At 42.5% G+C, this 15263-nt stretch overlaps 1 protein-coding gene across 4 annotated transcripts in view; it reads right to left on the minus strand.

The window, feature by feature from the left end:
* Nucleotides 1-15263, minus strand: part of BAAT (bile acid-CoA:amino acid N-acyltransferase) — an 18612-nt gene continuing 3349 nt past the window's right edge. Inside the window, exons 1-4 of one of the 4 annotated variants that reach the window (XM_077912728.1) lie at nucleotides 12906-13074; nucleotides 5699-6198; nucleotides 5243-5445; nucleotides 1-1658 (exon numbers count right to left, since the gene is read on the minus strand). In XM_077912728.1, the coding sequence (XP_077768854.1) occupies nucleotides 1065-1658; nucleotides 5243-5445; nucleotides 5699-6161 (1260 nt within the window). In that variant the 5' untranslated portion in view covers nucleotides 6162-6198; nucleotides 12906-13074 and the 3' untranslated portion in view covers nucleotides 1-1064. Of the gene's footprint in view, nucleotides 1659-5242; nucleotides 5446-5698; nucleotides 6199-10967; nucleotides 12435-12746; nucleotides 13075-15263 lie in introns of those variants that run through there. The other 3 variants (XM_077912727.1, XM_077912729.1, XM_077912730.1) reach the window with 3 other exon arrangements.

The following is a 15263-nucleotide window of genomic DNA, read 5'->3' on the forward strand; positions in this document are numbered from 1 at the left end:
TATAGCAGAAGGAATGAATTTATTTTAAAACAACAGAAATCAAGGAATCAGGAGGAAAAGACCAAAAAACAAATCAAAACTGTTCTTGGAAAATATTAATAAAATAGAAAAATATTTGTCAAGTCAGACTGAGAGGAAAAAGGGAAAACATGCAGATAAAAGGGGATATGTGCAAAATTATTAGCAAAAAATGTGTTCTAGAATATATGGGCAAAATGCTGAGAAAATAGGAATGACCATATTGACTCCAAAAATTTTTACAAACCCAAATTAGTCAATATGAGAAAATAATCTGGTAAAATTAGGTGCAAAAGCAACATAAGTCCATTAATGAATGTAATTCACCACACTAATAGACTGAAGGAGGAAAGCATTATGGAAATAATTGCAGCCAATTCTGATAGAGTAATTGCTACATACCTTAACTGCTGTAATTGTTTTAAAAATATTAACTAATTTCATTAACTAATTTCAATAAGTGCTACAAAGGCATGTGATTAAATTCAATCCCATTCCTGATTAAATTTTAAAAAGAAATATATTTTAGGAGTAAAAAGAAACATCACTATCCTGATCTTTATACAAAACATCACTATCCTGAGCTTTATACAAAAATAAAGTATGCTTTGGAAATCTATAACAAGCATTACATTTGATGGTGGCATTAGAACTTTTCATTTCAAATGTCAGAAATTCAATTTTAAACAGAAAATGTTTTTCCACAAGTAACTTGGAAATTCATGTAGATTGACAATACCTGGATCCAAGGTATTCCTACTTGGGAAACAAGATTATTCAGTTTACAAGAGTATTGCAATATTGAGATAGCAATGTACCCTGGTGCATATAAACGAAGATTCAGTTTATTAAACATTCAGATCACATACAAATTTGTCAGAAATACTTCTGGTGCACCTGTGCCCTTGTTCCTTGATTTTTTGTCCTATTTCCTTCCAATTGACCCAGGATAACTATGAAATCTACAGAAGTCAGGAGAACTCCCTCTTCCCATCATATCCCCTGCCTTCTCATTTTTTTGTCTCATCATCACCCTTAGCCCTGGTTCAGAGTTTGCTCCTGGTTTGAGTAAGGTGCTGCCTGAAGAATTTCAGGATCTCTCCCCAGGAGTGCTCCTGGGCTGCGGCATGGGCAGCAGGGTCTCCTCCCCAAAGCAGAGGCAGAGAAAAGTTCTTGTTTGGGGAAGCGTAACACAGGGGTGAATAGGGCGGCTCTATGAGATGGCCCGCCCCAGGGTATAACAGCATCCTTCCGTTGTTTCTCCCATGGCTCCGCAGCTGGTGCAAGGCCTGCTCGGCATACTCCTTGCTATTCATGCATTCATCATTCTCTCCAACAATGAAGAGGATCGAACCCAGGGCCTTTTCAATAGGAAGCACGCTCTGCTGATTCAGTTCATCCCAGGGATCCCCCTTGTAGTGGCGGAGGCGCATAGCCCCTGAGATGTCCAACTGCATGCGCTCTACAAACGTGGGGATGGGTGTTATTACCATATCTTTGTACCTGAGTGGAAATTCAAAAATGGCATTGGTCCCATTGATCCAGATGGTGGCTACCACCTGCTTCAGGAAGCAGGCCATGGCCAGCCCAATCTCTGCACCTTTGCTCACAGAGATCACCCCGATTCCTGGCGTTTGGACCTGAAGCACAAAATATAGGGAACCCATCACATGCCATTCTCGAAGCAGCTGCCCTACAGGCCAAGTAAGCTAGTGTGATAGAAACAGAAAATATGGGATGAGAGTCCTAGCACTTGGATTTATCAGCTTCTATGACCGAAGACATTACCTATTTGCCTTCTGGAAGCCTTATTGTCTTACCAGGGTGATATTATTACCAACCCTGCAGGATTGCTATAAGGATCTAGTGAAACAATCAAAATAAAAGTTCTTCATCAAAAGCAGAGTTCCATAAAACCAAAAAGAGTTTAAATGCACCAACAACATTCAACATCACCTGAATAGAAGCAGGGAAACTTAAGAATCAAATTCTTCTCTCTAGTTAGGAAAAGAGTTTCCCAGGTTGTTTAGAATATTATGTAAGTGTTATTCATATTTAAATAGCATTTTACAGCTACTGAGGTTTTGCATGTCCATGAATCCAAGAGCTAACGGTGAAAGCTTTGAGGGTATAAAGTTGAAAGACCTGGATTCTATAAACAATTGAATGCCAGTGACCAGTTCAGTCGGAAAAGTAGTAGGTCATAAGAGAGGGGGTCTTTAACTCTGTGAAAGGCTGAGGGAGCAAAGGGAAGAAAGAAGGTTGGAAGACAAGTAGGGAAAGGAAGGGCATTTTGGACAGAGAGCAGCAAATGCATAGCAACCTGATATGTTTACTTTGTTTACACTCACAGACCAGCACGTATCATCAGATCACCTGGAAAAAAAAGTTCTTTCAATTAGAGCTTTCTGGGATCCATTTTTTTTTTTTTTTAGTTTCTATTCCAATAGCTCTGATGGGCCCAAGAATCTCATACTAGAGCATATCCCCCCTCCACCCCAGGAAATGCAGTGTACTTCCATATTTGGAAACTACCATGACAGGAATGGACCGGGGAACAAGGGAGCAGACTATCACTGGAGATAGGATACTATACTGTGGACTTACTTACCACAGGGGGGCAGTTATGAAGGAGCAAACTGAAAGAGTGGCAGGGAGGATGAAGAAGGTGTGACCTATTGAGAAGTTCCAGGAATAGACCCTAAAACACTTTGGGACTGGTTGAGGATGTAGGGAAAGGAGAGGGGGAAAACCAGATGGGCAAGGATGACAAGGTGGATTTATTGACAGTTTACTGTAGGCTGAGCCCTCAGCTAAGTGCTTTACACATAAATTGTCTCAGCTAAGTGCTTTACACATAAATTGTCTCCGCTTGTCCTACCGATAAGAACCCTGAGATTCAGGAAGTTTACAAGTCTTGCTTAAGGCTACAACAATGTCAAGGAGCCGAGATGGGAATTGAACCTCTTCTGATGACACTGAATCTAAACTGAATTTTGACAATTGCTCTTCCTCTTCAGATAATGTCAAAGAGTGACATTTGAAATGAAAAAAAAAAAAAAACTTTTTTAAAATTGAAAACATTTGATCTGAGATTTAATTCCTTCTAGACAATCCTTTAAAAAAGAAAAAGAAAAAAAAAGAAAGAAAAGAAAAGAAAAAAAAGAAGAAAAAAAGAAAAGAAAAGAAAAAGAAAAGAAAAAAAAGAAAAGAAAAAAAAGAAAAGAAAACCCAGGGCAGCCCGGGTGGCTCAGCGGTTTAGCACCGCCTTCTGCCCAGGGTGTGATCCTGGAGACCCGGGATGGAGTCCCACGTCGGGCTCCCTGCATGGAGCCTGCTTCTCCCTCTGCCTGTGTCTCTGCCTCTCTCTTTCTCTGTGTCTCTTGTGGATAAATAAATAAAATCTTAAAAAAAAAAAAAAGACCTAGTCTTTAGAAAAAAAAAAAAATTTTTTTAAGCCAAATATGCTTAGAAAAACCACACATGTGTTTGATGGTGATGAGGAAGGTAACACCAAAGATGAAGATACTAATAGTGCTCCAAGAGGAGATGTGGCCTCATGTCTCCTGGAGAACAGTCAAGGCTCTCTGGGCAGAGAATGATATGAATAACAGAGCCAGGATAACCCAACAATTTGGAGCAAAGGCATTGCCAGAAGGTCTGTGTAGTTTTGTCACATGACTTTTTCTTTTTTTTTAAGATTTTATTTATTCATGAGAGACACAGAGAGAGAGAGAGAGAGAGGCAGAGACACAGGCAGAGGGAGAAGCAGGCTCCATGCAGGGAGCCCAACGTGGGACTCAATTCCAGATCTCCAGGATCACACCCTGGGCTGAAGGTGGCGCTAAACGGCTGCCCTGTCACATGACTTAATCTGAGTTCTCATCTGAAAAATGAGGATGTCAACAGTACTTACATCACCAAGTAATTGTGAGTGTTCAATAACAGTGCTTTTAGAGTATTTAGCATAGAGTCAAATAGCAATTTAACAAATGTTAGCTGGTATGATTGTTTTACCATGACAGGTTGATCCATAAAACATAACTGATATTCAAACATTTTCAGACTGGAAAACTAGAATTACTATGTTTTAGTTTCACAGAATGTCAACCCAGACACCTGACCCTGTGATATTTATTCCTGTTTCTTTTTTTCGTCATTAACACAAACATCAGTACTTTGAGACCTCTTTAAGAGGTCTAGATTATAATTCATCTGACATTTAATCCCTAGGAAAAAAAGCTGGATTATGAGCAGTCCTTCTCAAACTTTGAACGTGCATCCAGATCACCTGGGGAATCTTGTTAAAATGTAGATGCTGACCAGGGTGTGGTCTGAGAGTCTGCATTCAAGCAGCTCTCTGGTCATACCAAGGCCTCTGGGCCATGGCCCACATTTTCAATGGTACAAACAATACTTGACAGAGTTCTAAAATGATCCTTCCTTTCTAGATTCCCTTCCCAGCTTTGAGCCTTGGACACTTACTTTGGGTTTAGTTCTGTCCCTAGATCTGATACTCACTGAAGAGCTAGTTTAGCTCATCAGATGGTGCAGCCACATCCATTCTGCTGATGATTCTGCTCTGATCCTGTGGCCCAGCTCTAAAACTGAACTGTGCATGTTCTTAGTCTCAGGACTCTTTCGTGTGACTTAACTCATTGAAGTTTGAAAACGCATTAAGCTAGAGGATTCATGAGATCAGTAGCTGATAAAAATTGAAGAGTCACTGACAAGTCACAAGGACTTCAAATGTGAGGAGCCTTGGCTTTTTTTTTTTCCAATGAAAATAACCATAATATGGGCAACCCGGGTGGCTCAGCGGTTTAGTGCCACCTTCAGCCCAGAACGTGATCCTGGAGACCAGGGATCGAGTCCCACGTCGTGCTCCCTGCATGGAGCCTGCTTTTCCCTCTGCCTGTGTCTCTGCCCCTCTGTGTGTATGTGTGTCTCTCGTGAATAAATGAATAAAATCTTTTTTAAAAAAAGAAAGAAAATAACCATAATACATTCACCATTTATTGTCTTTTGTGCCAATAAGCTGATCATCAAGCTCTACAAGGATAATGTCCATCCTACAAGGTAGATATTGTCCCGATTTTAAGGGTAAAATGTGCTATGCCCAAGTTTAAACAGATTGGTAAAAGAGGCAAAACAGACATTTCTGATTTGTTTTGTTTTGTTTTGCTATAATGTTGCAAAGTAGAATGAAAAGTATTTTAAATACCTTGGGATGAGCTAGTAGCAAGTTGGCAGCTTCCTCAAAATATTCCAGGTCAATCTCCAGCAGGTCACTGGGCAGATCTTCATAGGCAAAATATGCTAATGCAAGCACCGCAAAGCCACGTGCAGCCAAAAGACTGGCCCGAAATTCAACCAGACCCCCTCTGCCCCCAAACAAATCAATGACTCCTGGGAAAGGACCTTCCCCTGAAAGCAATAAAAAGAAAAGAGAATGGGATCAGAAAGAGTGAGAAGAGGCTCAAGTGGATAAGAGGGAAAGTACAAGGTGAGCAAAATGAATTCCACCTTTACACACACACACACACACACACACACACACAATGGCATGATGATTCTAAACTATTGTGGGAAACACTAGTTCTCCAATAATTTGATGCCCTTTGTTTCAGTTTTTATACTCATCAACAAAGTTTTCTGTATCACCAAAGATTAGTCTCACCTGGAGGCAGAAAAAGGGCTCCTCGCACCCGACCTTCTCGGATCTGCACCCGTTGTAACCCAGGGCCTGAGAACCAGCGCTGTACCACCTGGCTGGCCATGACCTGATCTGTGATGACATCTTCAAAACAAACGGAGTCATATAGGTTCAGAGTGATCCAAAAGGGGCTGTTCATCACATCCTTCTTCAGCAGCCTCTGGAAAGCCTTCTTGGGCTTCAGAGACCAGAAGAGGCCCATTGGGTGAACCCCCACGTAGTCACCTCCAAATGCAGGAGTCTGCATTAGGTCCAGCTCACCAACCTCGTTGGCCTTATAGAAGGCTCTGGACCAGAACACATTCCCCTTCTCATCCTTCAGAGACGCCATTAGGGTCACCATCTGCAACGGGCGCAGGCCCGTCACTCGAATGTGCACTGGTTCATCTGCAAGGGCACTTGCTGGGGTGGCTGTCAGCTGGACCATTGGCAACTGGGAAAGGGATGGAGTGGTATTCCCTGCCCTATAGGGTGAGAGGAGACTTTTGAGTTGGAGACTGAAATCCCAGGAGAAAGACCGAGACAAGGCTTGCATTAAGTCTATCCAAGTTCTATTTCTAGAGACTTCATACAAAATACACAGAACATTTGGAGGAGGGAAAAGAAGACGTGCAAGAAGACTCATTACTCTCATTTTACACATGAGGAAACAGGTTAAGTGACATGCTCAAAGCCTTGTAAATAATTAACAGTAGAACTGGAAATTCAGGGTAAGGCTTATACCACAGCTTCCTGTCTTATCAATTATAACACTGTAGTAAACCTTAGTTTTTATGGTTTGGAGTAAGTTGAGCTTTAATTCCTCAGTTGAGATAATACCCATGTGACTTATTTCACAGGGTGTTTGTTAGGATCTAAGGAGGTAATACACAAAAAAGCATTTATAGGAAGGATCAGCACTGCTTTTCAAGCCCCATACCTACCTGGGGTAGAGTTACCTAAACATAAATATACTATTGTGTTATTTTTTATTTTGGTCTCTAATCCCTCCCTTCCATTATAAAACCAACCTCCAGCTCTTTTTCATATTCCCATTTTTTTTAAAGATTTTATTTATTTATTCATGAGACAGAGAGAGAGAGAGGCAGAGACACAGGCAGAGGGAGAAGTAGGCTCCATGCAGGGAGCCCAACATGGGACTCGATCCTGGGTCTCCTGAATCAGGCCCTGGACCAAAGGCAGGTGCTAAACCACTGAGCCCCCCAGGCTGCCCATGTTCCCATATTTTTAAGGGAAAATGAAACTCCATGATCTTGTCTCTGCTTGTATACCTTTCTAATGGAGTGATAAATGTCAAAATGTCGTTTGTGGTAAAGAGACTATAATAGACATTGGATCTGCTATTTTGTCCTCTGTTCCATTAATGAGCAAAATTTGGGGTATTTCCTCCTTCCTTACATCCTTCCTCCTTTCCTTCCTTTTCTCTCCCCCCACCTCCTTTCTTCCATACATCATACTCATAAAAAAATTGAAAATTTTCCATATTGTTCTCTCAAGAGGACTGCTTCTTATAGGAAATGTCACTCTAATCTAAACTATGGCATATACTTTGATCTAAATAGCAAAAATGTATATCTAGAATAAGAATAACCATTATGGAGCATTTCTGACAAGTCAGAGTGACTGGTGATCTCTGGGTCCCCATTCTAAATAGGTAAGGAGAAAATATCCCTGACATGTCTTGAATCAGGTATCCAAGCTGATCCAACCAGTAGTGGCCTCAGGTTGAGATCACATGGTATCAACACACCTGCTGAGTAGCCATCCCTGGGCTTTAGGAGGCTTTTCAAATATCACTAAATTTGTATCAAGATTTTGTGAAAATCTTGCCATGCCAAACCTTCACACAAGAAATTTCTTTTAGAGCTAAATATTGGAGAGACTTCACTTTTTCCTTTCCCTTGAGGACCTGGTAACTTTTTCCATGATAATAATGATATGGATTTCACAAAAACGAAACCATAAAACGAAGGAGAGAGAAAGACACTTGACAGGTCAACGGTGTGTGCTTGTGAAGGCTGTCTCAGATTTCCCCACCAAAGACAAGGAAGGGACCAGATGATCAGTGACCCCTTAGTCCTTGCTCCTTGGAATATAGGCTAAATAAAGTCAGCATCTTTCACACATTGTACCTCTACCTAGTAGAGAAGCTACTAGCCAATGGGATTTACACTAGCTGGTAGTAGAAGTTGTCCTGTCCAATGTGAATCATCTTTAACAAATAATTTTAAAAAGCAGCAATAGCTCCAGGAAAATTGAAAGGGAAGTTATACACCACAATGATTTGACAAGTAAAGGGCCTGGTTCTTTTAAGTTTTTATTTAAATTCCAGTTAGTTACTTTTTTTAAGTTTTTATTTAAATTCCAGTTAGGGGCCTGGTTCTTTTAAATGGCTTCTGGAATTCTAGTCTCCCCTTGGTTCTCTTTTTTTTTCTCTAACAGCGAACAACATTGAGCAATTACTGAAAGCTAGCCGCTGGGTAATATTAGTTCCCATAATAAAGCTTTTTCACTTTTCAAGATCCTCTCATGGTCATTATAAGTGAGGAGATTGAACTCATCAAGTTAAGTGACTTACACAAGTTTGCCTGTGTTAATGGTGAAACAAGAACCCGTGCCATCTGACCCTCTATATAAATCTTATTTATTTTCCCCAAATGACAGCAACAATGTGAATGTGCATTTTTTTTTCTTCCTGCCCTCTTTCCTACCCTTGTTTCTTTTTCACTACTTTCTTGTCTTTAGCTTCATCTTTTCCTTTCCCTGACTCTGAAGCTTTTAGTTACAGATACAGCCTGGGTGCGTAGTATGGCAGGATGGATAATGGACTAGTAGGATTGAATTTTAGTCCACAAACCCACATGTGCACAAAATGCAGTGTTTTCCTGTTTCTCTAGATTCAGCATAATTTCTCTTTTGAGTCCTTGTTCCTCCAGGTGGCAGAGATGTAATCACAGAATTCAGAGCGCTCTGCTTTTCCTTGAAGTCCAAGTAAGTCTCAGTGACTTGTACGGCGCTGAAAGACTTGGCCAGGGACGTCCTGCTCCTACGTTATCATACGTTCTTCCAAACCTATTTTGCAAGGCATGCCATGGGGTCCAAATTCAGATAGCTGGAGAGGCTGGGCAGGTATTGTAAGTTTGCACATGAAGGTCAGAGTGAATGCAAGTCAGACTGTAGTGAACTGAAGAAGATCTGCCCAATCTAAGGCATTCAACTGTATTCTCCTGGAAACACAACAAAATAGCACATACACAAAAACCCCAAGGTGGGTACCAGACCAAAGACACCTATTTGTGGCCTCTGGAATTCATGTCATCCGTTAGTTTTTTTGTAACTCAAAGGCCAGGAAAACATTTTTTTTTTCCCCTTTTTGTCGTGGCATCCTTTCCGGAGGTACTGAGGATCAACTGACCTCCTGCAGGTGGGAGGACAATAAGGCAAAATGGAAATATCAAAATATGGTGGTGGGACAGGGAGGGAAGGACTCGTACCATACTAATACCATACTATTTCCGTTGGTGTATTGCAAGTCAGCCCTGCCCCCAGTATCCAAAGCCCTCAAACTTTCTCTTTACCCCTCACCATGCTTGAAGTTTGTGACTCTTTCCTGCTTTGCCTGTATTCCATTTCTTTTGTCTTATTCTCAATTCGATCCAAACTAATCCATGTATTGTGATAGGGATTAATACCTTTGTTAGTTAATAAGGTTTATTGCCTCTCAGTACCAGATTTTCTAGAATAAGTTGCAAGAAGCCTTAAAGCTTATCCTGTCCAATGCTGAATTGTCATCACCAGCAATAAGGCACCAACTGTATACAGGGACACACAGCTGAAGACGACTCCCTATCCTCTGGGTTCTCCAACATGCCTCAGAGTATTTAATATGTTACTGAACCTTATACTAGAGCCATTTATGCTGTGTTTTCACTCTCCTGTTAATCTGTAAATTTCTGGAGGGCAGGACCCTGTCTGATCTGTTTTTGTTACATTCACTGCACATGGAGCTGTTGACTACCAGGTATTCAATAAGTGATTTTTGATTGTGTTCTCCGCTTCATTCCCAGAAACTCTCATCTATTTACCTAATTCTTCCTCCCTGTTTACAGTCTTTTTCACCTCCCAGTCTAATCTCTGCAATGCTGTCAGACAGATCTCAACACAAAAATTAGACCTCCCAGTCTAATCTCTTAAACTTCCAATGGCTAAAGGGTGAAGGGTGAAGTCTAAAGCTTCTGGCCATAAGTATTAAGACCCTTTGCAGGGGTGGCACCTGGGTGACTCAGTGGTTAAGCGTCTGCCTTTGGCTCAGGTGTGATCCTGGGGTCCTGGGATCGAGGCCCTTATCGGGCTTCCTGCAGGGAGTCTGCTTCTCCCTCTGCCTATGTCTCTACCTCTCTCCATGTCTCTCATGAATAAATAAATAAAATCTTAAAAAAAAAAAAAAAGATCCTTTACAGGGGAATGGTTTCATCACAGCACCCTGGAGGGTTTCCAGTGTGTCCACAGGCAAAACTCGAACCACCAGGACCTAAATCTAGATGGAATGCCTTGTGATCTCAGGAACATGACAAGATAGGCAATCTTTGGAGGAGGCTTCACAAGATTGTTTTGTCACCTGTCTCTCTTATCTTCTTTTTTAATTGAAATACAATTGACAGGGCAGCCTCGGTGGCGCAGCGGTTTAGCGCCGCCTGCAGCCTGGGGTATGATCCTGGAGATCCAGGATGGAGTCCCACATCGGGCTCCCTGCATGGAGCCTGCTTCTCCCTCTGCCTGTGTCTCTGTCTCTGTCTCCCTCTCTCTCTCTGTGTCTCTCATGAGTAAATAAATAAAAAATCTTAAAAAAAAAAAAAAAGAAATACAATTGACATATGATATTAGTTTTAGGTGTACATTTGACAACTAATATACATTACAGAACAATCATCATGAAAGGTTGTTACCATGCATCATCATACAAAGTTATTACAATGTTATTGGCTATATATTCCCTATGCTGTACTTTATACCCCAATGACTTCTTTATCTCGTAAGTGGAAGTTTGTAGCTCTTAATGGTCTCTATCTTATGGGAGGCTGCCATAAGACAGTTTTCCCATACACCTCCCTTTTTCCAGAGAGGCATGGGACTCTCTCTCTCTCTCACCCCCACGTGCATTTGGGGCAGGGCTGCAAACTCTGTGACCATTTCACTGCAGTCTGGAGTTGGCTATCCGCAACAGGATACCTACCTCACAACTGTGTTGAAGTCTGGGGCCCCTTTTCTTTCAGCGCCATTATTTCAGGGTGTAAGACAAGGACACAGACAGCTGGCACTTTTGGCTTCTCTTGTCATAACTATCTATGCAAATAATAAACAGTCTGAATCTAACAGGGGCTCATTATTTCTTTACCAGCTGAATCTGTCATCTTGGTCTTGGGCTTCCCTTTGTGTTTGGTCCCCTTTATAGTCTGATTCAATCAAAGCCTTTTACAATTAACCCCTAGTTAACCTAGTTCCAATCCAACCAACCATCTCATCATAACGCTTGGCATATGATGTTGTAAAAATCTGCTTCTTTATCTCTCTCCTTTTTGCTCTATCCAATGCTGGAGCCTCTAGCCACATAGAACTAACTAAATTTCGATTTATTAAAAATAAATAAAGTTTTGGGACACTTGGGTGGCTCAGTGGTTGAGCATTTGCCTTTGGCTCAGGGCATAATCCCAGGACTCTGGGATCGAGTCCCACATCAGGCTTCCTGCGTGAAGCCTGCTTCTCCCTCTGCCTGTGTCTCTGTCTCTCTCTCTCTGACTCTCATGAATAAATAAATAAAATCTAAATAAATAAATAAATAAACAAATAAAGTTTTAATTCCTCAGTCACAGTAACCATGTTTTAATTCCTTAATAGCCATACATAAGTAGTGACTACTACGTTGGACAAGGCAAACATTTCCAGCATCCTAGAATATTCTATTGGACAGCACTATCTATTTCTGAGTGTTAATTTTTCCTCAAGGGCAAGAATTACATGTTGCTCACCACTCTATTCCTCAGTTTCTAGAAAGGTGCCTGGCACATAGCAATCGCTCAATAACTGTTTGAGGAATTAAATGAAAGAGTAAGAGATGGATGGAAAGGTTAAAAAAAAGGGAAAAATAAAATTTCTCAGAGGAGTATGAAGAGGAAAGAAGCCCAACTGAATTTTTACAGGCTACTTCTGAAAATGGGAGATTCTTGAAAAATCCAATGGAAATAGAATCTCCAGGCCTCCTCACGTCTCTGTGACAGAAGGCGACACACTGCACACCCAGAGTGACCACAAAACCAAAACCACAAAGCAGTCAGAGGCCAAGAAACAAGCTGCCTCACACAGGATTAGCCTTGTGATCTTGCAGACAGGGCCCCGGCAGTAAGGAAGCAACCTCCTAGGGGCCCAAAGCCATAATGTAGAGCCACTTCCAAAATTGCAGACTCCCAGGGTGAAGGGTATCAGGCCTCTACCACTGGGAGACCTTGACCTACTGGAGAAAGGGTAGTCAGGAACCAGCAGGACACTAACACAGCAGGGGGCAGGAAACAAAGAATAAAAGGGAGCAAAAGGTCACCCTCAGTGGCTAAACTTACTAGTCAAGAAACAAAATTCCATTCCCTTAAGGGGCTTTACCTTCATCCTCACAAGGACTTTCTTCCCCTCCCCCCACAACACTAGAAGTCCCAGAGAAAGATTTCTAGAAACACTCTCTCGGTAAGTTCACATTAGTAGGACCCACACTTTGCAGTGCGCATTTTGTCCTCAAAACATCTCTAAAGGATCTCTTGGTAGGTGGGTGCATCTGACACAGATCTGCGTTGCCAAGGACGGTCCCCCCAGGAAGTGGCACTAGCCACCAAGAGAGGAAGGCACACAGTTGAATGAAAGGGCCTCCCTCCCAGGGGCCCCACCACAAGACCCAGCACACCTCCGCCAGGCCAGGCCCTGATAGCCCGACTCCCCCCCCCCCCCCCACACACACACATACACTCACTCTGAATTCAGCTGCAGGGAGCAGTCTGGAGGAGGGCAGCTGGTTGCACCAACTGGAGGCTTCAGAGGCTTCCCTGCTGCTTGCTCGTCTGGAACCCCTCAAATACCCCAGCCTAGCCAGCCAGGCTCCTGCTTGCCTACTCTCCCAAGTTGAAGTTACCTCACAAAACTGTCAGCTCTTCCTTCCTTTTATGTCCCCAGTCCTGGGACTGCTGGCTTTGCTGTCATGGGATCAGGACAGAGGCTTGGTGCAGCTGCTACTCCCTCCCCTCAGCCCAAGCGTTTCATAATGGGATCTCGTGTTTCATCACATGGCTCTGGTTTCTAAGCATTGCCCCACTCCTCCTCTCCATTCCTGGTTCTGGTCCCCTCTACCGCAAACCCTTCTCTATTCCCTCCTCTAAGTCAATAGTCTCTTAGGCGACTGCCTTTTTTGATAGTGTCTTACAAGGTAAGCCCCAAGTGCCCAGCCTCAGAGAAGTATGGGCTTAAGACTCCCCAGAAGGGCCTGTTAAATAAAGGTTCCTGGGCCCTCCCCAGAGATGCTAACTAAAATAAGGTCCTGAGTTCTGTATGTTCAACCGAGGATTGCTAAGGCATGGCTGGGTTTGCGAACCACTCTTCCAAGGGATAACAGGAACCCTCCCAATGAAAAATGCCTCCCCGGGGCCAGAACTTCTGAAATCTGCCCCACTGTTAATCTCATCAGTCAACGTCCATTGTCAAAATGTACAAATGATCAAGTTTACAGATTGTAGACTATGCCTCCGGGTTGTGACTTACTTGAGGGGGGACACCATGTCTTTTCATTTTTGCATCTTTTCCAGCCAGTGAGGCCTACCTGGGAGACCACGTGTCTCTGCAGCCAGACCTCGGTTGGAACCCTAACTCCTTAACTATTAGTGTGACTGGCCTCAGGCAGGTTGCTTAACTTTTCTTGTGCTTCAACTTCTTAATGGGAGTGATATATGAATGTATTGCAAGTGAAATAGAAGCCTTGAGGGAAGAGGGCTGATCTCGGAAGTCATGGGCAGATTAAAAAGTACTGAGGAAAGGGAATGGTGTCTCAGCACATGGCTCTCACAGTGGATAAGAGGTACCTTGGCAGGATGGCAAGGCTCCCAGCTGAGTAACTAATTTCCAAGATCAGATCTCAGGATGGGATTAGTGTCATTTTTACGAAGATTCTAAGAGAAGTGCAGGAAAGAAAGCATGGGCAAGTCATCATGCTCCAGCACCCAGGTAATAGATAAAGCGAGGAGCAGGTTAAGTTGGCAGAGAGCCAGTTCTTCTCCCCTCTGCTGCTCAGGTCAGAAAATATCAGGGAACCTAGCAGTCCATGGGCCCCTAAGGTGTTTAGCAAATGAGAAGTGGGGACATTGGGCAGTGAGGACTATGTACAGAAGAAGCCTTAGCAGTTATCAATAGCAGGTATGAACCACGTAGAAAGGACTGAGGTCCTCTAGGGTAGGATATCTACCTGCAGCCTGCCTTCACACTCACGACTGCAACATCCACTCTTCCCAGGCCCCCAAAGCCTGCTGGGCTGCCCTGAAGATTTGAACCCCCACAATCAATCACACAAGCCAATTTCTTAAAATCAGTGTTTCTCCCTCTCTCTCTGTGCACACCTTCTTAGGGTATATTTACTGGACCTGAGAATGTAACCAACGTAAGACAAATTAAGAGGAGAAAAGCATACCAAAGTATTTGATATAAGTTTTATGTGGCACAGGAGGCCTCATAAGGAATGAGACCCAAATAAAAGCAAATACTTGCTTTTATACTAGCTTGAACAAAAACAGAGGCAATTGTGAAAAAGTAACTCAACTATGTGGGCAGTCTAAAGGAAGATAAGAATCATTTGAACAAGGTCTATTTGTATAGAATTCTCTCCAATCTCAACTTCTGATTTGATGATAAGAATTTTACTTTCCTTTTGGTGGAGGGAGGATACCATCCATCTGGGAGTTTTTTCTCTTGCTTTCAGGAGGGAAAACGAAGGGTTAGAGGGCCCATGTATCTGCTGCCATGTATTGTATCTGCTGTTTTTTTATCTTCTAACAATTTTTGTCAAAGAGGCATATTTTGGGGTGACATATTCTGGTTTCATTCAAAGGAGACAGAAAAACAGCAGTGAACATCAGTGATTATGAAATGAAGACTATTCTAACAGGATGGTCATAGTTGTATTCGGATTTCATTGAGCTTCCGCATAGCTGCGACATAATCAGTGGAAAACTGACTCCTCAAAGACAGACCCAAAGTGTTCCTAATCATCATTAGAACCTAAAAAATTGGGGATCCCTGGGTGGTGCAGCAGTTTAGCGCCTGCCTTTGGCCCAGGACGCGATCCTGGAGACCCGGGATCGAATCCCACGTCGGGCTCCCGGTGCATGGAGCCTGCTTCTCCCTCTGCCTATGTCTCTGCCTCTCTCTCTCTCTCTGTGTGACTATCATAAATAAATAAAAATTAAAAAAAAAAGAACCTAAAAAAATTCTCCATAATAAGAGTAAA

The sequence above is a fragment of the Canis aureus genome, chromosome 10 (assembly GCF_053574225.1).
Source record: "Canis aureus isolate CA01 chromosome 10, VMU_Caureus_v.1.0, whole genome shotgun sequence".
Lineage (NCBI taxonomy): Eukaryota > Metazoa > Chordata > Mammalia > Carnivora > Canidae > Canis > Canis aureus.